General features: G+C 33.9%; 2 protein-coding genes across 3 annotated transcripts in view; both read left to right on the top strand.

The window, feature by feature from the left end:
* The window catches only part of LOC108911730 (probable 3',5'-cyclic phosphodiesterase pde-5), a 51,067-nt gene extending 29,000 nt beyond the window's left edge, over positions 1-22,067 (top strand). For both annotated transcript variants that reach the window (XM_018716731.2, XM_018716732.2), the window contains exons 3-9: positions 4,065-4,374; positions 10,599-10,800; positions 12,714-12,946; positions 17,401-17,744; positions 17,852-18,393; positions 19,754-19,912; positions 20,941-22,067. In XM_018716731.2, coding sequence (XP_018572247.1) covers positions 4,065-4,374; positions 10,599-10,800; positions 12,714-12,946; positions 17,401-17,744; positions 17,852-18,393; positions 19,754-19,912; positions 20,941-21,447 — 2,297 coding nt within the window. In that variant the 3' untranslated portion in view covers positions 21,448-22,067. The remainder of the gene's footprint in view (positions 1-4,064; positions 4,375-10,598; positions 10,801-12,713; positions 12,947-17,400; positions 17,745-17,851; positions 18,394-19,753; positions 19,913-20,940) is intronic.
* A 1,788-nt stretch (positions 22,068-23,855) lies between these two features.
* LOC108911700 (translocon-associated protein subunit alpha) lies at positions 23,856-27,580 on the top strand. The gene is made up of 5 exons (XM_018716694.1): positions 23,856-24,052; positions 24,250-24,444; positions 24,520-24,843; positions 25,188-25,391; positions 27,226-27,580. Exons 1-5 carry the CDS (start codon positions 23,989-23,991, stop codon positions 27,300-27,302), a joined length of 864 nt encoding a protein of 287 aa, XP_018572210.1. The 5' UTR covers positions 23,856-23,988; the 3' UTR covers positions 27,303-27,580.
* The last annotated feature ends 244 nt before the right edge of the window (positions 27,581-27,824 follow it).

The following is a 27,824-nucleotide window of genomic DNA, read 5'->3' as shown; positions in this document are numbered from 1 at the left end:
TATTTTAATTGAGAATATAATGAGGCCTTTTATGTATTATTTTTTAGAAGGAAAATAAATTTGTTTTCTACCTCAAACATAATACATTTGCTTTCAAACAGAGAAAAGTAAGCGTTCTGTATAATTTGTAAACAGACAGTGCTTTAGACTTAGACCAACCACAGAGAGAAATGCCGTTTGAGGATAAAATCTGGCTGTTATAGACTTCAAAAAATTAATTTGTGTTTTTAGTTTGGTGCGACATTATAATGCCGAGCTATTTATAAAAAGCGAAATCCGCGATATAAATATTTTGGCTGTCGTATAAATAAATAGACCTCCGCTGCCAAGTGGTTATTTGGCACCAAACGCAGACAATGTTTTGTGTTAACTGCAAAAAGAAACATTTTGTTATAAATGTATTGCATTTTATGCAATAGTACAATGTTGGTATATTTAGTATTTACGGGATTTGCTCAAAAAGTAACGGGAATTGTTAATTTTCTCAAAAATACTTATTTAATCTTCAATTTTTATCCCATTCCATATCGAGAAATGAAAATCGAAAAAGATATTCAAGAAAAACGCGACCAAAAAATTTTCACTTTTTTCAGTCATTTTTGGTCACTTGAAATGAATAAAATCGTTATCACTTTTTTTTACCATGAAAATACAACGCTTAAGGAAAAAAATGAGCCCAGATTCATTTCTCTACGACTATTTGTCGAGCAAGAAGAGCCGATTTTCGAAATGACCTTTTTTCGAAAACTTTATATAACTCGGAAAAATTTTTAAAGTTTTTTAATTAAAAAAGGGCACTTTTTTGCTTGCCGAGGGCTACATTTACAGCAAGTAACAAGTTTCAAAACCTTAATTTGCAAAAGATACAGCAAAAACAAAAAAAAGTCGATTTTTGACAGTTTTTTCGATATATCTCGATATATTTAAAAATACAAATCGATAGGTTTTTCTTATGGCTGCAATTTTCTCATTTAACTTTTTTCGATTGGAGTTAAAGTTCTTTTTTTATTAGCGAAAAACCGTTTTTTTGACGTTTATGAATTTTTTAGGTTAACTTCGCCGTTTATATCAGCATATTTTTTGTTTCCAGGTGGTATTTTTTGTAAATTTAACATTAGACCGTGGCAGATTGATAGGACTATGTGTCTCATCTATCGTTGAAAAACGTTGTCCTTTGATAAAGTGATGAATATTCCTTGAAATTTGTTAAAGTGAAGATTAAAAGCTTTTGTATCAAGTTTTAATAATATTCTTCGTAAACTTAATCACAATAACTATGCAACTAAAAAAAAATAGCAGTGTGAAACAACAATAATTACAGTAGATAATAATTCTGTCACAATAAAGGGACGTGGGTTGCATTTATTATTGAAAGCTTTTATTTATATCACTGTACATATCTAATTTTAATTACAGTAATAATAATCGTGTTATAAATTATTAATAAAATATATCCATGATCTATGTATATGTGGGAATATAATTTTAGCGAGTAGTGGTAGTAGTATCTTAGACCGAATGAATAAAAAATTCCAGACTTTAATTATTACATGCATCATATTAACAATGTCCGTCTTCAAAATAAAATTTTATCTCCAAACTGACAGGAACATAGCTACGAGTCACTAATAATTTGAATGAAAAATAGCGAGCCCGGTTTCAGCAAAGTGAGGGAAATTTTCAAATAAAATATGTATAACTTTGTGTCCCACAATATTTCATCGGAACGTCAAGTTAAAAAAAAAGATTATTTTTACGCATCGGGCAGTAACCCGTACATTTTTTTTATCAAAAGTTCATTTATTATGCCAAAGCCGAGATGAGAATTTTTTTTAAATAAAAATGTGATGAAACAAATTTTATGGCAGAAATTTCATTTCATGTTTCAATTTTAAGTTGATAGTGACGTTGAATGAATATTTATTTTAACGTTACCTTTAGGCTGTAAAAGCTTACCACTGAATTATTATTTAATATATGTAGAAATTTCAGTTCAATGGTGGTAAGGTTCAGGCTTTTTCCAGCGAAATTTATTTTTATCTGCGGATAATTTAATGTATTTGTGATGAATATACGTTTTTGCAGATCTATTATACGAGTGGAATAAAAAAAGTGGTATCGACAATTTCAGGGGTAAAAATGTCACTACTGAAAAAATAATTTCAAGATTATACCAATCTTTAAAATGGTTTGGAATGTGAAATGACTTAATTTTTAAGTCACAAAATAATCTGACTTTCTTAAATAGTTGAAACATAAAATATCATTCAAATTTCAATGTCGATGATAATTTGTCGGCATCAAAAATAAATTTAACTGAAAATTGGAAAATATAAATAATAAAATTAACATTATCTATATTGTTTTAGTAAAATTGAGTGACATTTGAGTGAATTTTTTTTTCAACTGGAGAAAGCTCTGATTTAAGAAATGTTGAGATTTTCCCAATAAAAAATTCATGTAAGCACCGAGATTCTCTTAAGTCCAAATTTTAATTAATTACGTTTAATTAATTAATCTGAGCAGCTTTCTTTCATCCGTAAAAAATTAGCCTTACCTGCTGCGGATTTTGTTCGGAATAGATAGCCGCCTGCGAACTCCCATTAAACTTTCACATCATAGGGGAATTAGCCAAAGTTTTGATTTATTGCTAGCGCTGCATTAATTAAATCCTTGCAAGTGACTTAGAAATAATTAATAAATGAAATAAGTACCTGCGACGTTTCGTCGTTGTTTTATTAGTGCTAAGTTGGCGTTCATCGATATCAATTTAAATTTCTCCAATTTAAAAGACATAAGTACCCTTTTTAATGAATACTTGTATTATAAATATGACTGATGTCCAAAATTATGTGTCAGATTATCTGACTTGCATATCAAATTGGTTAATAAAGCCCTTTTATGACCGTCATAGAAATATTTATTTATTTGTGGCATTTCTGCCATAATGAAACCAAAAAACTCTGGTTTTCGTTAACAAAACTCGAATAAACGACTTGAAATCAAATTTAACAAGTTTTTTTTTGTTTTTTATTATCTACTTTCCATATAGATATAAGATATATGTATAATACTTATTCTATTATTACTTGATCGTTGATATTGTCCTACCAATAACTACCAAGTTTATATCACGTGACATGTGAATATAGTCGATTAAAGTTAGTTAGTTGCAGAACCTTGAGGCCAGTATTAGAGAAACTTTTGGCGCCATCATACTTCCACTCGCCACTTTATCCTTTTTATTCTGTAGTTTAAGGATTTTAAAATTACAGTTGATTTCCCGAATGCCAAGAAACTTCCACAACTCACGGAAACTCGTTAAGACCAACTGTTTGATTACCGAGCCAGAGTCTATCGCCTGTTAAATTTGTGGCGGAACTTCACAATCGGCAATTATCTACAACCATGTGAAATTAATTAGTGAAGTCAAACGGCCCCGCAATAACTTCATGGTGGCTACGTATTGAATCTGTATACCTAACCACACTGCTAATTGTTAATATTAAACTGTACATATGCATCCCGTTTCAAGTTTTCGCGGTTATGTTTGGCAGAAGGTGCTATCTGAAATAATACAGGGTGTCCCATTAAGGTCGGCGAGGTACCATAATAGGAAAAGTATGTAAGGTCCTAGAACTTCGGAAAAAAAGTTCAGCGGTTTCTCTTGGTTGATTTATTAATCAAATTTTTTTCCCGAAGCTCTAGGGCCTATACTTTCTCTAATATCGTACCTCGACGACTTTAGTGGGACACCCTGTATTCCCATGTAATTTTTGCTCCACGTAATCTAAAACACAATGAACTCTAATAGCAAAATACACTCTCGCACACGTGGAAAGAATATTTTTAGTATTCTACGTGCAAATTTATAAATAAACAGACATTTTCAATTTTGTTTGTCACTTTACCCCACTGGAAACGCCATTATACCCATAAATCTTCTATATACTCCATAAACTCGCATTTCTCATCTCTCCCGCTGTTTATATTTCACGTCAAACGTCGGCGAGCGTGAAATCCACAATAAATCCACCTAAAAACGCGACCCCCGTTTGTTTCAGCTGACCAAGTATCGGAATTCTTGTTCGCACACCCCGACTTCCTAGAACGCTACGTAATGGATGAGATAGAGGTCGAACAGCTGGAAAGGTGGATAATCCGCAAATCGCAGAGGCTGAAGAAGAAGCCGGAATCGTGCACCCGGAACGGCAGGAAGACCAGCCTCTCCCGGTGGAAGTTCTGTGTGCACGCCGACAAGCGGCAGATGCTGCAGGATTTGACGCAGAGCCTTCAGCTGAAGCCGACGAAGGATCACGTTCTCTGGGAACTGGCCAACTGCATTTGCTCGGCAGTCAGTGCCGACGGGTTCAGGTTAGTAGAATTCACTCTTATAATAATGATAATAATAATAATAATAAATAGCCATTTTTCCTGTCAAAAATGTTCTACGATGCAAATTTGGGCGAGTATTTGCCAAAACACACGAAACAAGCTATTTTATCGCCAAAAACGACCCTTCGATGGCAGCAAAATTAAAAACCAACGAATTTGTGGATTTGACACCTTCTGTAACTCTGCAACTGTAAAATTAAAAAAACATTGTACTCCACCCTATGTATGCATGTAACAATAAACGACATTTCAGATTTAACAGAACAAGGACCATGGTTTGCGAGAGGCTACGTACATTATTTTCGAGAAGAACCGTTCCTAGCAGTCGTAAAATTCCCCGCGTCATTTTCCTGTTCAATGAATAGCAGCTAGAGCAGTTAATTTTACGTCTGCAAAAGCAGTTGTTTAACCTTACGTGCCTATTATCCTGCTTTATGGAGAATAATGCGGGCTCGAGTTTTACTCTTTAGCGGATGCCTTATTCGGATTTTGAACAACGCGCGTTATCAGCCACCATTATGCCCCATAAAGGAAGTTTTCAATGTAATCTAATCTGGGGGATTAAATACTTACATGCGGAGGACAAGGAAAACCTGTCCAATTGAAAGCGGTGATACGAATAATGTCGCTGACTGTATCTACAGCCATGTGAAGAATATTATTAGCAGTAACCAGCATGGTTTTATGCGAAGTTGCTCCACAACAACAATTTATTGTGCCTTAGGCAGAGGAGTTGGACAATTAAGAACAAGGGGATGCGATCTATACTGATTTCTCCAAGGCTTTTGTGTGTAGTACTAAATTAGTACTTTCACTTTCTATGCTGTCTCTTTTATATTGTTATCTTTCTGACAGGTATCAGTATCAGTATGTATGTTATCCTCAGGGATCAATCCTGGGCCCGCTGTTAATCCATAATTCCATTAATAACCTTGTTCTCTCCTTCTATACAATGATGGCATAAAAATCTATTTAAAGATAAACACCATTCAAGACTGCGTTGGTCTCCAGGAAGATCTCAGTAGACTTAGCCTTTGTTGTGAATAATGTATTTCTGCATGAGTCAGATTTTATTAAGGATTTCAGCGTTTACTTCGACCCCGAGATAAATTTCAGTCTTCGTATAAATAAAACAACTTAATAGTTATTTGAAGAGTATCATTTCATGTTGATTCTATTCTTCTATTAATATGATAGCACTGAATTTACAAAACGCGACACACACTTCATTTATTAGTGAAGACAATCCAGGTCAAAGCGAAAATCAAGAGACAATCTTCCTAAAGTTACGACGTCATCTTAAACTACATCATTTACAGGATGGTTTTTAATTGCGTTCAATAAGGGGCCGATTTTTTATACAGGGTGTCGTTTCGGGATGCGGGACACTCTGTATTGTAATGGGCGTGGATAAGGCTATATAACATTTTATTTATTGCTGAAGGACACTCTGTATGTAAAAGTATTTTAGTTTAGTTATTTGCAGTAGTAATAAAAAGAAAAAACATTGTACTTACTTTGACATCCGCCTAAACCCTACCAGTCAATCTGATTTATTACTTTTAGTTATACTTAGTTACAAATACCGAAATTATTCCAATACATCTAGATCTGGGTTATCCTTTGATTAAAATTTATCGTAGTCGTAACTTAACTCAGTCTAGATTTCACACCAACGTAAAATAAAACCACTTCAAACTGGAAAGCTGGAAATATGGTATTACTTTTCCAATAATGTTATGGTAGTACAGGAAACTTTGTCCTTTAATAGAATCGTCCCCCCCGTTCCGTTTTATCTCAGCATAATGGAGGATGAACGACCCTGTGGAAATAATACTTTCCCAGTTTAATTTAATACTCCTGTTTTAATATTACTGAATTTTATGCCCCTAGTGGCTGGGGTAATATATTAAAAAGACAATAATGTTGGGCACTGTGCTTGTTTCATATTTGCGTAGGGTCGAATACAAAAAAATTAAAGCTGATGATTTCATCCCGTGAACAAAATGAAAGTGTATAATTTTAATATAACAGAAAGTTTTATCTTAATTCTACAACATTGTTGGAAAAGTAATATCGCGTTTAAAGCTTTTCGCTTCGAAACGGTTTATGAAGACAGGTCCTTGAGAAAACCAAATTAGATAAGTAGTTGAATTTGCGTATTTAGAGTAAATAAAACTAAAAACACTAAATTAAACCTGCTTATTACAGTGCATTTAAAGAAAACTAACTCTCGATCACAAAATATTCCCGTATGGTATAAATAGTTTTAACCTACTTTTTCCTTTGTAATTTCCAACCATTTATTTTGCTGATTAATAAACGTACAGTAAAGCTTCCTTCGTCAATCCAGTGTCAAATTAGTTAAAACTACAAACGTGAAGGATTACCACTAACGACTGGGCGACAGTCTATTATGGCCCCTGGCATCGACCTGTTAGGATTTCTCGGGGGACTTTGTAATAAGATTTCGATTAAACGCCACTAACTACATCGAATTTGCCTTTAACCGACCTCACTTAAGGTCCGCCTTTCGCGTTTCCGAATTCCTATTAAACATTACACAGTAACTGACTATTAAACATCTTCCTTTAATCTGAATATTAATCATCTATTCAAAAAAGTAAATGTCAGTTCTGCTAAAATAGTAGACAAATATTAGTTGTCATTATCCAGCTTTAAACTGACTCAAAGTGTACAGAAAACATTTTAATCCTGGTTTAGCCAGCGTAAAATTAAAAATTTTTATTATACTCGCAAGCTGATTTAATGTATTTTAAAAACAAATTAAAATTTAGTATATACCAGATAATAAAACTTGATTATATTCTATAAATACACCTGAATAAGCTAGAACAATACTGTATAAAGTTGGATAAACTGCTACAAACAATTCATTTTAATTATAAGTTCCAATTAATTGATTTTTTAATTAATTGGACACAATCAGGATTGATTGTGTCCGGGATTACTAGAAATTAGGTAGATTAAATATCATCGGCCACCACCCCAATGATTATATGCTTGCGTCAACAGGAACTAATTGCAGTTTTATTTATTTTTTACATCATTAGTCAGATATAGTCAAAGATTCAATGAATTAATGTCTATCTTCCATATCTTATATTATTTATCTTATTTCTTACCTGTAAGCCTTATATCGTATAATTAGTTCCAAGATCAAAGCGTATGCTGAATATTTTCCAATAAAGTCACATGCTTTTGAAAAGCTACTTCGAATCAATCTTTGTGCCCTCCGATGTTTCATTTCAAAGTTATTTATCTCATAGAGGAATAGAACCAAGTAATCTATCTGCGTTGATATTTTTGTGCAATTGCAATTGAAACTTATAGGTGTTACTTAAAATGTCAGTTTCCGATGTAAGTGAATTCGGAAGATTATCGAAAATTCGTTTAGATTAGGGGGGCATTAGTTTAAGGGTTATATTGAATAAACATATCCTAGTTGACAAACAAAATCATACATTTGGATGAAACTGCTGACATTATCAATGTTATTATGCTAACAAAAACAGCCGCAGATAATAGGGTAGGATAAAATAGATTACGTAACTCTTGTATTTTTTTTGTATTAAAATACAGTCCGGACGATATTTGTTGAGATAGAATTCCAAAATGATCCATGCAGTCATAAGTGAAGTTAGATGTGATCCTTTAAATAAAATGGATGTTAATTCGAATATGTCGATAACTTCATTATTGGTTGTCTCTAGAATAGTCTTCGTATTTACTACCTATACTTTTATTAGTATTGAATAAAGGTCTACTGAAATGTTGTTTTTTCTACACATCTTGCTTGTATAATATATAAGTAGAAGGAATTTATATAGTTTATACGAGTATATGTAACTAAAGCTGTGCCAGAAATAAATAACTTCGGACAAATTTTATGTCCGAGATATAACACAATGTTGCATTTTATAATGGAACGAGTAGTTGGCTTTGAATTCATACAAAAGCTGCCCTTTTTCTGATTTCGTATTATCTCCATTCTATTTGTAACAAATAAATTGGTAAAATAAGTGAATATTCTTTAAGAATATATTGCGTTGATTAGGTTATGGATATTTTCAGAAAAGTATACTTAAACTAAATGCTTATTAGAAATAAATTGTAATGGAATATTTCAATTTTTTTAAATTCATATACAAAAGAAGAGGAAACTGAAGTTATGGCATTTTAAATTATTTTAGTTTAATCTTTCAATTCCCAGTTTAAAATCAGAATTCAAAGTTAAAAGTTAGAATTTCGACATTTAAAATCGAAATTCCTAGTTTAAAATCGGATTTCCAAGTTAAAAGTTAGAATTTCAACTTTTAAAATCGAAATTCTTAATTTAAATCAGAATTCAAAGTTAAAAGTTAAAATTTCGACATTTGAAATCTCCATTCTTCGTTTAAAATCGAAAATTAAAGTTAAAAGTTAGAATTTCGACTTTTAATATCGAAATTCTTTGTGTAAAATCGGAATTCTAAGTTAAAAGTTAGAATTTCGACTTTTAGAATCGAAAATCTTCATTTACAGTCGAAAATCAAAGTTAAAAGTTAGAATTTTCACTTTTAAAATCGATATTCCCAGTTTAAAGTCGGAATTCAAAGTTAAAAGTTATAATTTCGACTTTTAAAATCGAAATTCCTAGTTTAAAATCAGAATTCCATGTAAAAAATTAGAATTTCGACTTTTAAATTCGAAACATCTAGTTTAATATCGGAATTCCAAATTAAAAGTTAGAATTTCGATATTTAAAACCAAAATTCTTAGTTTAACAGTTGGAATTGAAAGTTAGATATTGGAAGTCCGACTTTGAAAATCGAAATTACTAAATTAAAATCAGATTTCCAAGTTAAAAGTTAGAATTTCAACTTTTAAAATCGAAATTCTTAATTTAAAGGCAGAATTCAAAAATAAAAGTTAAAATTTCGACTTTTAAAATCGAAATTCCTGGTTTAAAATTGGATGTCCAAGTTAAAAGTTAGAATTTCAACTTTTAAAATCGAAATTTATAATTTAATGTCGAAATTCAAAGTTAAAAGTTAAAATTTCGAGTTTTAAAATCTATATTCCCCGTTGAAACCCGAAATTCAAAGATAAAAGTTAGAATTTCGACTTTTAAAATCGAAATTATTTGGTTGGAATCGGAATTCTAATTTAAAAGTTAAAATTTCGACTTTTAAAATGGAAATTCTGAATCTAATGTCGGAATTCAAAGTTAAAAGTTAGAATTTCGAGTTTTTTAAAATCGATATTCCCAATTTAAAGTCGAAACTCAAAGTTAAGTTAGAATTTCAACTTTGTAAATCGAAATTCTTAATTTAAAATCAGAATTCAAAGTTAAAAGTTAAAATTTCAACTTTTAAAATCGAAATTCGTAATTTAAAGTCGGATTTCCGAGTTAATAGAACTTCGACTTTTAAAATCGAAATTCCTAGTGTAAAATCGGATTTCCAAGTTAAAAGTTAGAATTTCAACTTTTAAAATCGAAATTTATAATTTAATGTCGAAATTCAAAGTTAAAAGTTAAAATTTAGAGTTTTAAAATCTATATTCCCCGTTGAAAGTCGAAATTCAAAGTTAAAAGTTAGAATTTCGACTTTTAAAATCGAAATTCTTTGGTTAGAATCGGAATTCTAATTTAAAAGTTAAAATTTCAACTTTTAAAATGGATATTCTGAATCCAATGTCGGAATTCAAAGTTAAAAGTTAGAATTTCGAGTTTTAAAATCGATATTCCCAATTTAAAGTCGAAACTGAAAGTTAAAAGTTGGAATTTCAACTTTGTAAATCGAAATTCTTAATTTAAAATCAGAATACAAAGCTAAAAGTTAAAATTTCGACTTTTAATATCTAAATTCCCCGTTTAAAATCTAAATTCAAAGTTAAAAGTTAAAATTTCAACTTTTAAAATCGAAATTCGTAGTTTAAAGTCGGATTTCCAAGTTAATAGAATTTCGACTTTTAAAATCGAAATTCCTAGTTCAAAATCGGAATTCCAAAATAAAAACTAGAATTTCGACATTTAAATTCGAAACATCTAGTTTACAGTTGAAATTCCAAGTTAAAAGTTAGAATTTTGCTTCTTAAATTCGTAATTTCGGATTTAATGTTTCAATTTCGACTTTTAAGGCCGAAATTGTGATAAAATACACTTTCGTGCAATAATTTATTTTACTGTTTCGTCGCAGGTTGTACCTGGCAGACAGAAACGAGCCGGAGGATCTACGTCTCTTCCTGGGCCTGGAGTCCAAGACGGAAAACGGGGAACACAAGCAACAGAGGATCCAGAACGGCGTTAACGTACCTTCCTACGTGGCTCGCACCCTGGAACCGGTCCGGATTTCGAGAAACACCCCCGATCCGCGCTTTCCAGGTCAAATGATGGATGAGGTAAGGTCGTTTTTATGCCACATCGCAATCCCTTGAAATAAGTCCTTCTAAAAGTTCTCAATCCCTCGAACAATACAGATGTCTACCAAACCGCTTCACCGTGACTATTTTTATCCACTGAGACTATCTAAATTGATTTTCATTTGTCCCTTATTGAAACGTCGTTCTAAATATTCAGAACATTGTCAAATTTAACTTATGCGCTGAATTATGTAGCCTTGCCATGAATTCGAAAATACGAGTAACAAAAATGAATTGTCAGTTCCAATTAATCGACATAACGATAATTCATTGACATTTTGGAATACTATTTCTTCATATACTGCGATATTATTTGTTTTATTACATCCCTGGAGCTTCTGCACTTTGTATCTAACAAAAATAGCACGATTGCGGTGGCAAACTACAATTGGGCAGTATCGTACGTGCTGGGGACTTACGTTTTATTGCCACGATTTGTTGGAAAGGACGTAATAAAAGTGAACCGGTGCATATGTAAAACTTCGAGGGCGATATAAAGAGTCATATGGGCAGATGCAATTTCATAAGGATTCGTTTTTTTTTTGGTTAAAATGGATCTCCTGAATCTAGAATATCTTGTATCTTCTTATCCCTTATAGTTGCGTCGGTTTTGATGCATATTATGATCACTACACAAAAGTTTTGCTTCAAAAACGTAAATTGCTGTGTCTGATATTTTCTCTCCTGTTGTTGCAGCACTACGGCTTATTTAATCAGTTCCTGTCACATCAATTTTCGTTCAAGGCAGTGCAAGATCAAATAATCATTTATTTACTACTTAAGCCATTACCTATCTAGTTTATTACTGAGATATATTGTCTCCATTAAACGTAGCATTAGGAGAACGGTAAGGAAAAGCTGTTGTTTTGATCTAACAATGCCTTCGTTGGATTTTATCAGAGAATAAATTGCAAGTATTTCATTGTATCTATTCAGGTTCTATTCTGTTCACTTTCCAGCTGTTGATTACCCGGAAAAAGAGGGGATGAATAATTAATAAATGCTATATTTATAACCTTCATTTGAGCATTAGACACAAATAATAAATGAGAGCTAAAAATACTATTTAAAGTATGACCAAAAATTTAGAAAAATATCTGTTTTATCTGAGTTTTTTACTAATATCTTGGAACCTATGCATTTTGGAAGAATATTGAAGAGCAAAAAAAGTTTTAGAATTAAATTTTGCAATAAGTTAAAAATGTTTAAATTTATTAAAGGCAAAATAATCAAGTTTTTTTGGATAATTTAAAAAATATATTTTAATTGCTCCGAGGGCATTCTAATTTTGGTAAAAAAAACTTTAGAGTATAATAAAACAATACACCAAATTTCATTAAAATCGGTTTGATAGTTTTCGCAAAATAATTTTTTGAAAAAAATGTTGAAAAAAAATTGACCAATATTCAAAATGTTGCACAGCCCCAAATAAAGCATCTAGATACTTGAAAAAAATATTTTTTTTGTTAAATACAGATAAAATTAAGAAAAAATAGTACTTTAACCTTAAATATTGGAGAATTGATGAATAATATTAAATTGATCAAAATAATTCATACAAAACAAAACTAATATTGTAATTTACTACCTTTAGATAATTTTAGAGTTTATATTATTCCATAAAAAAAAATAACTTTAATAACTTTTAACGTGTATTTTTAAAAGCACAAACTTAATTTTTATCGTTCCCAATTTTTTTATTTTTATGCTGTATTTTATATCCGGCACATGCTACGCTTGTTCGAATTCCTTGTCCTGCCAACCCAGTTTAAAGACATAAAAATGTAACTCAGACCAAACTGACGTCTGCAACAACGAGAACAAAAACAACACTGGCTTTATACTCCAACTTTTATAGTCCATTGTTTGTCAAATATGTGTCTTTCTTTTAGCTGCAAGGCGATATCGTTCACGTCCAATGCCAGCCGATTATGCAGTCTGATGGAAAACTAGCGGCGGTGCTCGAGCTGTGGAGGCGAGATACCGGCGGTCCGTTCTACGAAGAGGACGAAGAGATCGCCTCCAGCTACCTGGTGTGGGGCGGTATCGCCCTCCACTACGCCCACCTCTACCTCAATATGAATCAGCAGAAAAAGCTTAACGACTTTCTGCTGGCTGTAGTCAAGTGAGTGATCCTAGATTTACTGTTATTTCTTAGAACAGAATGTTTCTGAAAGGACATAAATAACAATTCTCATTGATCTGAAACGTTAATCAAGAATTATTACGCGTAACTTCGGCGGACCCTGCATCGGTCCACTAATCCTCATCGAAGTACCGTTCTCGCGGGTCATGTTTCAACAAATTTTTGTATCCATCCATTTGAGGCTGCAAAGCTCATCATTTTTTAATTTTCTGCTACTGTTTTTATTTCTGAGTTTATGGAATTTCTTGATCAATCACTAATAGTTTAGGTTTGGGAATTTTTCTCTTCTGTTCTAGATTAAAACTCTCTTTAAAGAAATTCTTTAAACTTATATTTTCACATATTACAATATCAACTTTGCCTTTAAGATTGTTACAAAACACAGTTAAACATAAACTAACTCAAAATCTGTGAAATTATAATCGATCTATCAATGTCTAGCGTTCCAGGTTTCAAATACTATTGACATTTGTATCACTCTATATCCCAATAATAATTATTGCATTTAAAAAAAACTCCTAGATGTACGGTAGAAAAATTTAATGCTTCTAATAAAGATAGATACAGTAAACCAACAACTGGAAGTAAAGTATCTGTATATCTATTCCTATTTCGATAATCGCTGTATAATTTTACGCAACCAAATCTGCGCCATATGCTGCATTCTCTGTAATAAATTTGCATTTCTATTTGATCAGATTGCATGAGAATCCATTGCGCACCGAAAAAAATTATCTCATTATCATTAATGCTTTTATTGGAGCAATATCATCAACTTACTAAAATCAATATTAATAGGAGTTGCTCGTGATAATATTTGTTTATAATTAAGTTATTGCGGACTGCGGGTATCTTTATTGCGGAGAAAATAATGCGTTGCCAAATAATAGGTTATTTATGTATTCAAAATAATCTTCAAGCCATTTAATGAGCATGCTATTTATTACAGATAATATAATAAATAACCATCATTGATTTGCTATTGCAAAATATTTCTTACCGTACATTATTATCAAAAAAAAATAATTACTGACTGCCATAAAAACATGTGCCATACAATCTACCAAGCAAAGCGCACAAACGACAGCGAATTGCGCGACTAACGTCTCTCAGCAAAAAACCTGGATTGTTCAGCGGCTCGCCAGGCAGGCATTAGGATACGTATCGAATAAATTGATCGATGCGAAGCTGCGGATCAGAGGCAGACATGCACATGTTATTGTACAATGAAGCGGATAACATCTACGACAATTTTAGATATGCACCTATGACTTCGATAAATATTGAACAGTCATTTTCGCTTTTGAAATGGTTATTTACGCCGGCACCACCGATCTCTAGTAATTAATATTTTTGCTCTCTGTCATAAAATGTGTGATAATTGGTTAATAAATTACTTCAAAAGGAAAATGTTTTTGAAATAAAACATATTCTATCAAATATTTAAATTTCTGCCCTACGACCAGTGATTATACGTTTTATGATGGATTAAATGGAATTAATGCTTGTAAAATAGATATTCAGTGCAGTCGATACCTATATTTTAATAAAATCGAAAATGGGTAACATTATATTTTTGATTTTTTGCTTTTACCTCTTTTTTTTCTTTAGATTTGACACAGAATTTAAATATCCGGTTGAAATGATAAATGACATATATTTTGTTCAATGAATCATGATGAAATGTTCTTAAAATCACCGTTGCGCTAGGATCATTCGTCAGCAGAATGCCCCGTTAAGTTCCATAACAAACGAGCGTTGAAACGAGGAATTTGAGACATCAAATGGACTGAAAATTAAGATTTATGTTCTTCGATGTAACTTCTTGCAGCACGGAACGTCAGGTATTTCAACTACTGGCGTATCATTAATAATACACGTTTTGTTGTAGCTCTTGGAAACGCGGCACTTTTGACGATGTCGTTTCAAAACATAATTCTTCTCTGGGTTTTATATACAGAGTCTGAAACTCCTTAAAACTTTTCAGGCCTAATTAAAAAAACATGTCATTATAACAAAATAGCAATTAAAGATATCTTCAATGTACTGTGTCGAAATTTATGACATTAAATAGGTCGCGAAAAGGGCTTTTAATTATATATGCCTTGATATATTTTGTCATTATACAGGGTATATAATATTGGATAAAAATGTAACAAAATGAAGCGTTTTTTATGTGATTGCCGTCATAGGTGTGTGAGTTGCCCGTCGTGAGCTTTTGGGACAGGATCGGATTCTACTTAAATTTAAACTGTTCACGGTTTATTTTTGTTGGCTGTTTTATTTGGTGTAGAACAAGTTAATGGCTCAAAGAGAAAATCATATAGAGCTAGCTTTTACCCGTTATTGCAATTTTACGCAACAACATTACTTATGCTAGCTTTACGGATTTTACATCTACATTATTCATTTTAGAACGTACCTACTTTTTCATTTCGTGACGATACAAAGCAACGTCAAGGCTATCTATACAAAGTCAGCATTTTATTTCCGCTTGAAGCGTTAGAAAATATCATCAGCTGGAAGCCCCAGCGCGAGCTATAAAACTGAAGAATCTCCTAATATCGAATAAATCGAATGCCATCTCATCAAGCGGAACGTTTCCTATAATGCAATATCGCTAAGCGCAAACCTGACAAAGTCCCATAAAGATGGCTGCTGCATATTGCCAAGTACGAAAGAAACTAAATTGAGAAAATATTGACGCTGTTGTAGCGCTTTTGTTTTCTCGTTGTACCATTAGTTACACAAGTTGAATTCATAATGAGAAATCGTAATAGTGTTCGCTTTGATAAAACGTTTAACAGGAACTGACACGAGGATAGAAAATTCTGGTGATTTGGTGGGGCAATTGAGCGGGTCATAATACACGGGAATACATAAGTCAGACCATGATTTTCAGTCGCTGTTAAATCATACCTAGATCATAGAAGCTTATTTTGTGGCTCTTTTTAAGGTTAGGAAGGATTTGTTGTTAAACTGACTTTGGATTCGTGTTCAGCAGGTCAAGATACATGGGAATTTAAAGACCTAACCACTTGTTTCAGGCGCTGGCAAGTCATACTTGGATTTTAAATGCTGGTTTGTCGATTTTGTAAGTTTTTTAAGCATTTTTGGATGTTAGAAAGTTCTGGTGATTTGCTGGGGCAAATCTGACATCAGATTCGAATGCAATGATTCAAAATACATAGGAATAATGTATTCTGGTCATTCGAACAAGACTTTTTTTTGTGAAGCTTGTCATTCGTCATTTTTTCAAGGTTTCCTTGGGCATTTGGTCTTGCTTACTTTCTTCAATATTTACTACACCTTAGTGTCCATATTTGCATGTGACCACCTAAAAATAATTGGTGTTTTTTTCGCTACTACTTGTAAAAATATATTTTATATAACTGTTGTTGTCTCAAAATATACACTTGAACGAAATACATGACATTAAGCTGTTTGTATTAGTGCTAATTTAAGCTTCCAGTAACTACAACGAGAAATGTTGATTGTGAAGTAATAAACAAGTGCAGGTATTTGAAGAATTTAAGCATTTCTGCAACAACGAACCGGAAAAATCCGAGTACAAAAACGGGCACCGAAATAACTTCCTGGAAAACATTAATCTCTGTCTGGATGAGAACTGTAACAGCGAGAATGTCGCTTATCTAGCTATTCTTTATAAAAGTACATTAATGAGAGATCTGGACCGAGTCCCAGGGTAAAATTAAAAAATGAGCATCAATTATGTAGGGCGTCGACGTAATTTAAGTCATTCCCGATTGTTTGAATTAAAATTTAGTTCCATACGTACGTTATTCCGGTATGCTACGTAACGCAACTAATTTTTTTGAAGCACTGTGTTTAGTTTGTGAAGGACTACTGACATGACCTGGTTCCGATGAGTCAATCCATCTGATGGGATATGACAACAGGACGATAGGCGGGCAAAAAACAAATGGCCGACGTTGATTCGGCGAGAAAGAGATAGCAGCTACCTTCATAGAAGCTATGTCTCTCTTCACCTCGTATTAAATATAAAAATATGGCTGAGATTTTTCAGGTTTTATGATCTAATTCAACCGGAGTAAATGAAATTTAAATATTTCTGCACCCGTGGATTGTAATTTAATAATAATCAGTGTCGTCGCCGAAATGCATCAACAACAATATAACAGACGCTGTAAATCACGCTTCGTGACATTGCTGATAAAAATAAGATAATAATATAGAATAATTTAATAATAATTTATTGTTACTATGAAATTTTCACTGGCACAAAGCATACATCATTTTAGACGTTTACAAGATATTGCGGGTGTAATTCTATTCTGCTCGGAGCTGTAGTCCGTAGAGTAGTCGTTTCCCATGGAAAAAGCGTGTTTGCTTATTCAATATACTTCAAAGACGAAGGCTTCCTATCGCATTACACTTAAATTTATCTCCAGGTCCATTTTCCAAGACATGGTCAGCATGGACATGCTCGTCATGAAGATCATGAACTTCGCCCAACGCCTGGTGGACGCGGACAGAGCGTCCCTCTTCCTCGTCGACTCCAAGAACAAAGAGCTCTACGCCACAATTTTCGATGTCGGCGTGGAAAATACCGACACGGACGGTCTCTATGCCATCGGTGGTGAGGCGGAGGAAATCAAGGTGCACCCGTCGAAGGAAATCCGTTTTCCTTTGGGCACGGGCATCGCGGGTCAAGTCGCCATGACGGGGGAGATCCTCAACATCAAAGACGCCTATGCGGACTCCCGATTCAATCGCACGGTGGATCAATTGACGGGTATGTCATATCATAAATCTTCCAACTCTATTATGTCCCGTCATTGGACATTTCATTGCGATAAATAAATGTTTCCATATTGAAAATTCAACGAATTCTCTTGGTAGGCTACACCACCCAAACCATCCTCTGCATGCCCATCTACATAAGAGGCTCCATCATCGGAGTGGTACAAATGGTCAACAAACACTTCGGGTCATTCACCAAAGACGACGAGGAAGCCTTCGAGATGTTCGCCGTCTATTGCGGCTTGGCCCTCCACCACGCCAAACTGTACGACAAAATAAAAAGATCTGAACAAAAGTATAAGGTGGCGCTGGAGGTGTTGAGCTACCACAACACCTGCACGGAAGAGGAGTACCAAACGGTGCTCAAAGAGGGCGTTCCTAGAGACATGGTAGGGGTGGACGATTACTATTTTAATCCATTTGATTTGGGGGACTACGAGAAGGCTAAGTGCGCGATCTATATGTTCTGGGACTTGTTCGGATTGAACGGATTCGACCAGAATACGTTGCTGAGGTTCACGCTGACCGTTAGGAAGAACTACAGGAGGGTACCTTATCACAATTGGACACACGGGTTTTCTGTGGCTAATAGTATGTATTGCATTATTAAGAAGTCCAAGGGGCTCTTCAAGCAAATCGAGGTAAGAGACATTTTTCTATATACTTATAAAAAATTGCTATGCTTTCAATTATATCGCTTCAATATATCTGGATTACTGAACATTAAGACAAAATTGTAAAACTATCAAAAAATATTTATTGGGATGCCGAAGAAAAATGAATTTTTCTGCATTTAATATAGTACGTTAAAAACAGTGCGGAAAAAGAGACTACTGACGTGTTGTAGACGTCATTTGAATGTATTTTAAGCTGAATCATTTAGATTCTAAGTTCCATGTAATCTCAGGTGTGTGCGACTTTAATCAATTCAGCTACAGTCAGCTGTAACATGACATACATTAGATTAAACTAAGTTAACTACAGTATAAAATTGATTAGCGCTTACAAAATGGAAATTTGTGCGTTTAATCACTCCTTTGACGCGAACCTGACAGGGTTTCATCCATCAGTCGCTGATAAGAAACCCTAAGTTGTCGAAATTTGCTCGATAGAAAAAAAATTTTAATTAGCTACACAGGGTGACGGTGATAGGTGTTGAAGTTTATCTACGTTCATTAATTAAAAAAAAAAACGAGCCGTCAGCAAATTAAAGCAAAATGAATACGCTTATAAATTTATAATTTTATTATATACAGGGTGTTAATGAACTTATCTCAAAAATTTAAAGGGGTGAAAAATAGTTTGTAGGTTTCTTACGAAGCCGGACTGTATTCGAAAGTCAGTTTGTAAACATTGTTGTAGTGATTGCTGTGCTGTTTTTCGAGAGTACATTTAACGGCCGTATATTGTAGCTCATTTCTCTGTTTTCTCTATATACCTTCAGTAAAAGCTAAAAGAGGTAAATTTTCAGTGTTGAAGATCGTAACGACTAATAAAGTGAAGTTCATAGAACTCGGAATGAGTTGTATGAATGTAACAAGCGTTAAATACTTCCGACTTAGTTGGTTCTGCTAATTTGTATGCAACTCCACAAATTCAGCACCGGTTTCAGAACCTAACATTTGAAGCTTTTATACTGTAATCATTCATAAATTTCCGGTTATTCCTGTTCAGGTCCTCCTGGAATAATTTTAATGAAAACAGAAACTTTACCCAAAACTCAACTGAACTACAAGAAAATTAACATGATTTCTGAATTTGAAATAATTCAGACAGTTTACTCACCCTGGCACAGATTTATGGAGATTGGATATTTATAACTTCATAAATTTTGTTTTAATTGAATATACAGGGTGCTTCTTTAAGAGGTATCGCCCCTTAAAATTTTCGTGGCGTTTTAAAATTATTTCTAATTATACAAGGTGTCTTATATCTTCTGTATATATTTATTTCTCGAGGAAAAATACATTTTTCAATATTTTTTTATACTGCTTGTTTCAGTGTCTAGCTCTGTACATAGGAGCGTTATGCCACGATCTGGACCATAGAGGAAAGAACAACAAATTCATGTTAGATATCGAATCTCCGCTAGCAGCTATATATTCCACATCAACTATGGAGCATCACCATTTCAACCAAACGGTTACTATCTTGCAACAGGTAACTTTATTGTTTGCTAATTTTATATAGAGGTAACGCCAATCTTTACACAACTTTCCTGAATCTAAAATACCAGGCGTAGGAATTCCGTAATTTTCCCTAAACTTCATGTTGAAAGTTTTAGTTGCAGCATGCGGGAAGAAATTGTCCTCACGAAATAACGGACTGAGTTTCGTGAAACTTTAAAAATAATTTTCACAGTCAGTCTACATAATGTATTACTTATACTGTATAGTTTTACATATCTCTAATAGCATTTTTTCTATAAAACAACAGAATGCGTCAAAATAGTATTAGAAATCATAGAAAACTTTTAAAATCTTCGAAATACCCCAAAAAGCTCTAAATACGGGAACTACTTAATGTCCTTATAGTGCCGGGGGGTTAGTTAGTATGGAACTACTTTCAGGTATTTAAAATATTTCAATGTTTTTAGAAGTTATTTCTTATTTATTTATAATGCTATTTGGTCTTGCGACAAACAGTGGAAACGAGGTGAGTACAATTTGCTGCAAACCTGAGCTTCAACGTAATCAAATTCCTCAGTTCTGATTAACAGGCATATCTTGAAAACTAATAATATTTGCGTGAGATGTGACGAATTCCTAAAAATATTTTTATCAGTTTAATGCGGTTATAAAACCTTTCTTATTCCTCGTTTCTTTTAATTCAATATCCAAGCTGGATGCTATTAATCTTATATTCCAAGTTTATTTTTAATTGAATTTGTACAAGAGATTTTCCATTCGTAATTTCTGTACGGCTACAGAATTCTGATATTATACAATGAATTTTTTGGATAAAAGTTCGGGATTTTAAGTAATAGCCAGAGATAATACTTCTTTGTTCACTCTTCCCCTGGCCAGGATCCACTGATTATTGAATTACATGGTACTTGGGTGGACGTTCGAACACACTCTACGCTGGCTCCGCAAAGGCCCTCTAGCGAGGTCCGCGTGGGGATCGGAAAATATGCCCTCCGGAAAAACACCCATATTATTAATACCGGTATCTTTCTGTACTTTCAGGAGGGCCACAACATTTTCGGCAAGCTCTCCAGCAGCGACTACAAGCAGGTGCTGGGGCTTCTGAAGCACTGCATCCTAGCCACGGACCTGGCAGTGTTCTTCCCGAACAAGACCAAGCTGTTGCAGGTCCTGCAAGCGAGGAAGTTCTCCTGGTCCAATAACGAGCACAGGGGCCTGATCCAGGCCATAGCGATGACCGGCAGCGACCTGAGTGCCAGTGCGAAACCGTGGGACATCCAAGTTGAGACTGTAAAAGTGATTTTCGAGGAGTTCTACCAGCAGGGAGACGCCGAGAGGGCCGCCGGGAGGAAGCCCATACCCATGATGGACAGATACCAGCCCGACCAACAGCCTTCCAGCCAAGTCGGGTTCCTGACGGGTATCTGCGTTCCTTGTTACACGCTGCTGTATACGCTTATACCCGAAAGTAAGCCCATGTTGGACATGTGCCAGGAAAACCTGGAGAGATGGCGCAAGATCGACGAGGACATTAAGGAGAAGGATTAGTTCTATGTTCGGTGTCATTTTTCTATGTACTTAGCTCTTGTACCTGTCGTCGTCTACTGTCTTACACATCAACCACACAAATCTCGAAGGTGCTATCCGGTCTTACACGTATTTATTGTAGTTTGTAGCGAACTCTGTATTGTAATTTACTTACTTTCAGTGGAAGTGCAAAATTTGATGAAAAACGTAAATTGATAATTGGAAAATATGCTGTCAAATTACTGCAAAAGGGAAAATAATTTAATTTCATTGAAAACTATGTTATAAGTAAGCATTTTTAAGCAGGCACAGGACTTCCCTCAATTCAAAACATCGTTAAAATCTCTACTTCTCTGGCGTCCCTCTAGCATTTCGTTCGAGGATTCCAGCAAACCAAACCGCACCCTTCTAGGTCGAAAAATAAAAATTTTACGATCTGTTCGCCAATTTCAAAAGTCACGTGACTTAAAACGTGACCTAACAAAGCACCTCCATATTTTTTTAACCGTTGACAATATCGAAAAAGTAACTCCGGCGTCCCTCTAGCATTTCGTTCGAGGATTCCAGCAAACCAAACCGCACCCTTCTAGGTCGAAAAATAAAAATTTTACGAGCTGTTCTCCAATTTCAAAAGTCACGTGACTTAAAACGTGACCTAACAAAGCACCTCCATATTTTTTTAACCGTTGACAATATCGAAAAACTAACTCTGGCGTCCCTCTAGCATTTCATTCGAGGATTCCAGCAATCCAAACCGCACCCTTCTAGGTCGAAAAATAAAAAAGTTACGAGCTGTTCCCCTATTTAAAGAGTCACGTGACTTAAAACGTGACCTAACAAAGCCCCTCCTTATCTTTTTAACCGTTGAAAATATCGAAAAACTAACTCTGGCGTCCCTCTAGCATTTCATTCGAGGATTCCAGCAATCCAAACCGCACCCTTCTAGGTCGAATAATATTTGGAAACGTTCATACATTTTTTCACTTTCACTGAATTTATTGTAATAATTGTATATAAATATAATTTATTTCTTATCAAAGAGGCTATTCTAGCTTAATTTCAATAAAATGACTTAATTTATTTTTATAAGTATATTCTTTTTGAAAGTATTAATTTATCTATCTACTATCAAGAATCAAATGAACTATTTTAGAATATAGGTCCAATTAAATAAAAATAAACTATTTAAGCTACAAGCATCGCTTATTTCTATTCAAAAAATGTTTACAATAATATATTTTTTATAACTTATTGCAATGTTTTATCTGCGTTCTTAAAATTTTAATTTAAATTTTTTAAATCTGCATACCTGTGTGTATTTTAACAATTCCTTTATTAATTTGTCCAGATTTGATGTTACTTCTCTAGTTCTACTTTGTTTTTTTTATATTCTGGTAATAAATATATTGATGCTGAACCTTTGCACTGAAATATTTTTTAGAACCCTATACCGCCTTGTCAAGACTATTATTACAGTGCATGAACTAAAAACAAAACGCATCGAGCTCTCAGTAGCTTTACAATAACGGAAATTGACATTTTCAGCTCACTTTCCAAAGTTCCAGTCAAAAAACCGCTCTAAGCAATCAAAAACACAATACTTAGTCCACATCAGAAAAAAATCTCCGAATTCGTCATTCGAAAATGACGGAAACGCAACAGCTACTACAAACATGTAGAAGTCAATCCAGAAGGATGTCATGTTTCAGAGACTTGGAAATAGTACCCTGAATATCGGTAGATTTTTAACCAGAACGGCCAGAGTTTGTACTCGTTCGAAATATATGCTTACTTTGTGTTATTATAATCAAACATTGAAATATATAATAAAATCAAATATTTTCAATTACTTCCAAGTTATATTCTCGCTAAAAAATAACCACACTAGCTGAAAGCTTACCCAGTTCCCAGTTCCTCAATTTGTCCGCCTGAGTCGGTCCTATCTGCGGCGTAGATCCTCAAACCACAAAACACAAAAGGTATAACTGTATTTTTGATATTATTATTCTAAACTTGTCACACTATCACACATTTCTAACAATACGAAATTAATCCAAAATAATCAAAATCAACTATTAAAAACTATTATTGAAATATTGTAATACTAATACCAAGCCAATAAAAATTAAAATTAATTCTGAAAATTGTCCAAACATATGCAACCAGTAATACTTCCGACTACTACTAAAAGTTAAACCAATTTACTTGCAAATTTGTATGTAGATGTAAAAATTACTATTTGAGAATACTTGCAAGTGGAAATAAGAAACTCGATATTTTTCATAAAACAGGAGTTCTGCGATTCTGTAAAAAAATAATCGAGTGCATTCGAAGTAATGTCATTTCGCCCAGATGTCACTGTCACCCAACGCAACGTCACTTTGGTGGAGGGGGTGCCATGTGTACGTTACGATTTACGTTAGCTTCCACGTAGAACCAGGTGGAGAGAAGAAGAGGTGTAGAAAGTCAGGTTACGAAGTGTGTCGGTTCGCTCGGTGTGTCATTTGACCGGATGATATTACAGTTAAATCAAGTACTAATTCAATCACCTAAATTTCGAAAATGAAAAAGATCTTCCTTTTTATTTTGTTGGTGTTGCCAGCGGTGATTCTGACTTTCGATAATGGTGAGTTTGTTTTTCAAATACAAGGCACGTTTTGTGTGCTAAATTACGTGGCAGTTTTTTTCAATAAAAACTGATAAAACATATGCCCTTCGTTGCGGAAATGGGTTAATAAATTACCATCGTAATGCCTGTGACAGTTATTGTCGTCATTTCATTGAATAATTTTCTGAAATCTAACCAATATGTTTACTTGTAAGGTGGTAAGATGCTGTCATATGCTGAAGAGGATCCCCTGGAGGATGAGGCTGAGGTTGAAGGAGAAAATGAGGTTGAAGTAGAGGAAGTTGGCGGGACTGAGGAGGAGGAAGAGGAGAGTACGACCACGGCTTCGCCAGATGCGGATACTACACTGTTGTTTGTCAAGCCCGTGTCCACTGGAGCTTCTCAGATGGGTACGTAAACCATGTCTCTCTTTTCCCCCCTCTGTTTTCCCATATCTCGTTAGTAGTCGATATTTTTTCTTGTAGAAATACCGGCAGGCTTACCAGTGGAGTTCCTGGTGGGTTTCCGCAACAAAGGCGATCAGGACTTCGTCGTGGAAACGCTGGAAGCCTCCTTCAGGTACCCCATGGACTTCAACTTCTTCATTCAGAATTTCTCAGCTATCGGCTACAACAAAATTGTAGCGCCCGAACAAGAAGCCACGTTACACTACAGCTTCGTTCCGTCGGAAGCTTTCGCCGGCAGGCCTTTCGGATTGAACATCAATTTGGCCTACAGGGATGCCGGCGGTAACTCGTTCCAAGAGGCCGTGTTCAATGAGACTGTGCAGATCGTGGAACTTGAAGAAGGTAAGTTTGTACGAATTTACGAAGTTTTTCAGGGAAGGCGCAGTTTTTTTAATAATGGCGGACAAATCGTTGGGACGTTTGTGGTTTTTTATTTCTTACAGCATTTTTTTACATTTTTTTTGACTCGCTCTGTAATAATTGATTTGAGACAGGGTTATTTAATAATTTTACTGAAATTTCAATTTATTTATTTGGAATATCTGATATCGCAGATAAGAAAAGCACTTTTGCTGATTACAGATTAACGTGTGTCCTTGTCACTGAATCATTTTTTTAAACGAAATTATTTTGTCAAGTTTCTTTGAGTAGCGGACCAGGGCGGGCTAAAAATTTGTTTCTTTAAGGTCTGGATGGGGAAACGTTCTTCCTTTATGTATTTTTGGCTGCCGGTGTCGTTCTTCTTCTGGTTATTGGACAACAGACCTTGCTCTCTGTGGGAAAGAAACGAAGCGGTGGCAGCAGGAAAGCGGCCCCCGTTGAAACGGGAACTAACAATCCCAATAACGTCGACTACGATTGGCTGCCGAAGCAAACCCTCGCTAGTTTAAGTAAGTGCAAAGTTAGAGGTCATCGATTTTTTTACCACAGTTCTGAGTTCGATTCAAGTGAATTTATTTCTTGATATTTAGATACACAGAAGGCGGCTACCGAATTAAACTCTGAAGTCCAAAATCAGAGGTTTTTAAAAATTTTACCACAGTTTTGAATGGAATTAACTTATTTGCTGATGATTTTAATACAGTGGAAGGCATTGCTTTATTAAATTTACATTTCAGCAACATAATTCATAAATTCTTTTGCCAAAACAAACTCCAAAGTCCGAAATCAGAAATTATCAAAAATTTCACCACAGTTTTGAATTGAATTTATTTGTTGATATTTAGATTCACAGAAAGCGATGTGCATATAACTGGCTACCGAATCAAACTCTGAAGTCCAGAATCAGAGGTTTTTAAAAATTTTACCACAGTTTTGAATGGAATTAACTTATTTGCTGATGTTTTTAATACAGTGGGAGACATTGCTTTATTAAATTTACATATCAGCAACAAAATTCATAAATTCTTTTGCCAAAACAAGCTCTAAAGTCCGAAATCAGAAATTATCAAAAATTTCACCACAGTTTTGAATTGAATTTATTTGTTGATATTTAGATACACAAAGCGGTGTGCATATGACTTGCTACCAAATCAAACTCTGAAGTCCAGAATCAGAGGTTTTTAAAAATTTTCCCACAGTTTTGAATGGAATTAACTTATTTGCTGATGATTTTAATACAGTGGAAGGCATTGCTTTATTAAATTTACATTTCAGCAACATAATTCATAAATTCTTTTGCCAAAACAAACTCCAAAGTCCGAAATCAGAAATTATCAAAAATTTCACCACAGTTTTGAATTGAATTGAATTTATTTGTTGATATTTTAATGTTAATGTTTATAAATTCTTTTCCCAACAAGGTCACTACGATGTGCTGCCGAAACAAATTCTAATCAATTTAAGTAAATCCATAATTGGAAGTTATCAAAATTTTTACTACAGTTTTGAATTGAATTTTAATGTCACAGAAATAAGTGTGCTATGTTTTATGTGATATGATCCTTAAATTCTTTTCCTGATAAATTGACTGTGACTGGCTACCAAAATAAAATTTTGCCGATTTGAGGAAGTGCAAAATTGGAAATCATTAAAATTTTTACCACACTTTTGAATTGAATTCATTTATTTGTTGATATTTTAATGTTAATGTTCAAAATTATTTTCCCAACAACAGCATACTGACGAAACAAATTCTATCCAGTTTAAGTTTGAAGTTAACGAAATTTTTACTACAGTTTTGAATTGAATTTTAATGTCACAGAAATAGGCGTGCCATGTTTTATGTGATATGATCCTTAAATTCTTTTCCTGATAAATTGACTGTGACTGGCTACCAAAATATAATTTTGCTGATTTGAAAGAAATCCAAAATAGGAAATCATCAAAATTTTTACTACACTTTTGAATTGAGTTGAGTTTATTTGTTGATATTTTATTGTTGATAATAATAAATTCTTTTTCCAACATGATGAAACAAATTCTAATCAGTTTAAGATGGAAGTTAACAGAATTTTTACTACACTTTTGAATTGAATTTTAATCTCACAGAAGATGGTGAGCCATATTTCATGTGATATGATTCATAAATTCTTTTCCTGATAAATTGACTGTGACCGGCTACCAAAATAAGATTTTGCTGATTTGAGGAAGTCCAAAATTGGGAATCATTAAAATTTTTACTACAGTTTTGAACTGAGTTTATGTGTTGGTATTACCAGAGACATGTGCATGTTACTCACAAATTTCTGGATAATTACGTAATTGTGGTTTTCTGCGTTGCAGACAAGGAAAAGTCGCAGAAATCCCCGAAGGCCACCAAGCAGAGTCCCAGACAGCGCAAAGTCAAGCGCTCGGAATAGTGACTCGCACAGACTGATCAAACAATGAACTTTTTTCCAATTCATCAGCATTTCATTTGTACATTGTACATCCAAGTGATAAACTGACATCTGAACCATCAATATTTATGTATGTTGCGGTTAGTTGTTCATTATTATTTATAATTCAAATATCCCGTGTTGTGACCTTTTATTAATTGTTGGAATGTCGCAGATAAATAGAACAATATATGTAAATACTGAGATCTCACCATAATGGTGGTACAAAGATACGAATAAATCGTAATTTTTTATAATTACGCTCGACTTTTATTTCCTCTCCTATTTCGCATACGGGGCGGTCCAGGGACAATTCGCCAAATGGTAGGACAAACTATTATTCCAAATGAACGTGGGTTATAGTTCGTTTCATTTTTGGGATACGGGGTGTTGAAATTAGAAATATTCTGAAATGTCTCTGAGGGTGGTTGATGTAAACCGATGAAACACACTAAATTGTCTGATCAAAGGTAAAAATTCGTCGACTTATAAATATGTTAACCA

The sequence above is a fragment of the Anoplophora glabripennis genome, unplaced genomic scaffold (genome assembly GCF_000390285.2).
Source record: "Anoplophora glabripennis isolate ALB-LARVAE unplaced genomic scaffold, Agla_2.0 scaffold149, whole genome shotgun sequence".
Taxonomy (NCBI): domain Eukaryota; kingdom Metazoa; phylum Arthropoda; class Insecta; order Coleoptera; family Cerambycidae; genus Anoplophora; species Anoplophora glabripennis.
The sequence above is the reverse complement of the archived record's forward strand: the minus strand, read 5'-3'. Positions and strand labels throughout refer to the sequence as shown.

Bases quoted from the DNA above. Each gene is read 5' to 3' on its own strand.
- LOC108911700 (XM_018716694.1), top strand. From the start codon at position 23,989: ATGAAAAAGATCTTCCTTTTTATTTTGTTGGTGTTGCCAGCGGTGATT. The intron at 24,053-24,249 runs GTGAGTTTGTTT...TTTACTTGTAAG, and splicing joins GATTCTGACTTTCGATAATG to GTGGTAAGATGCTGTCATAT. The intron at 24,844-25,187 runs GTAAGTTTGTAC...TGTTTCTTTAAG, and splicing joins GATCGTGGAACTTGAAGAAG to GTCTGGATGGGGAAACGTTC.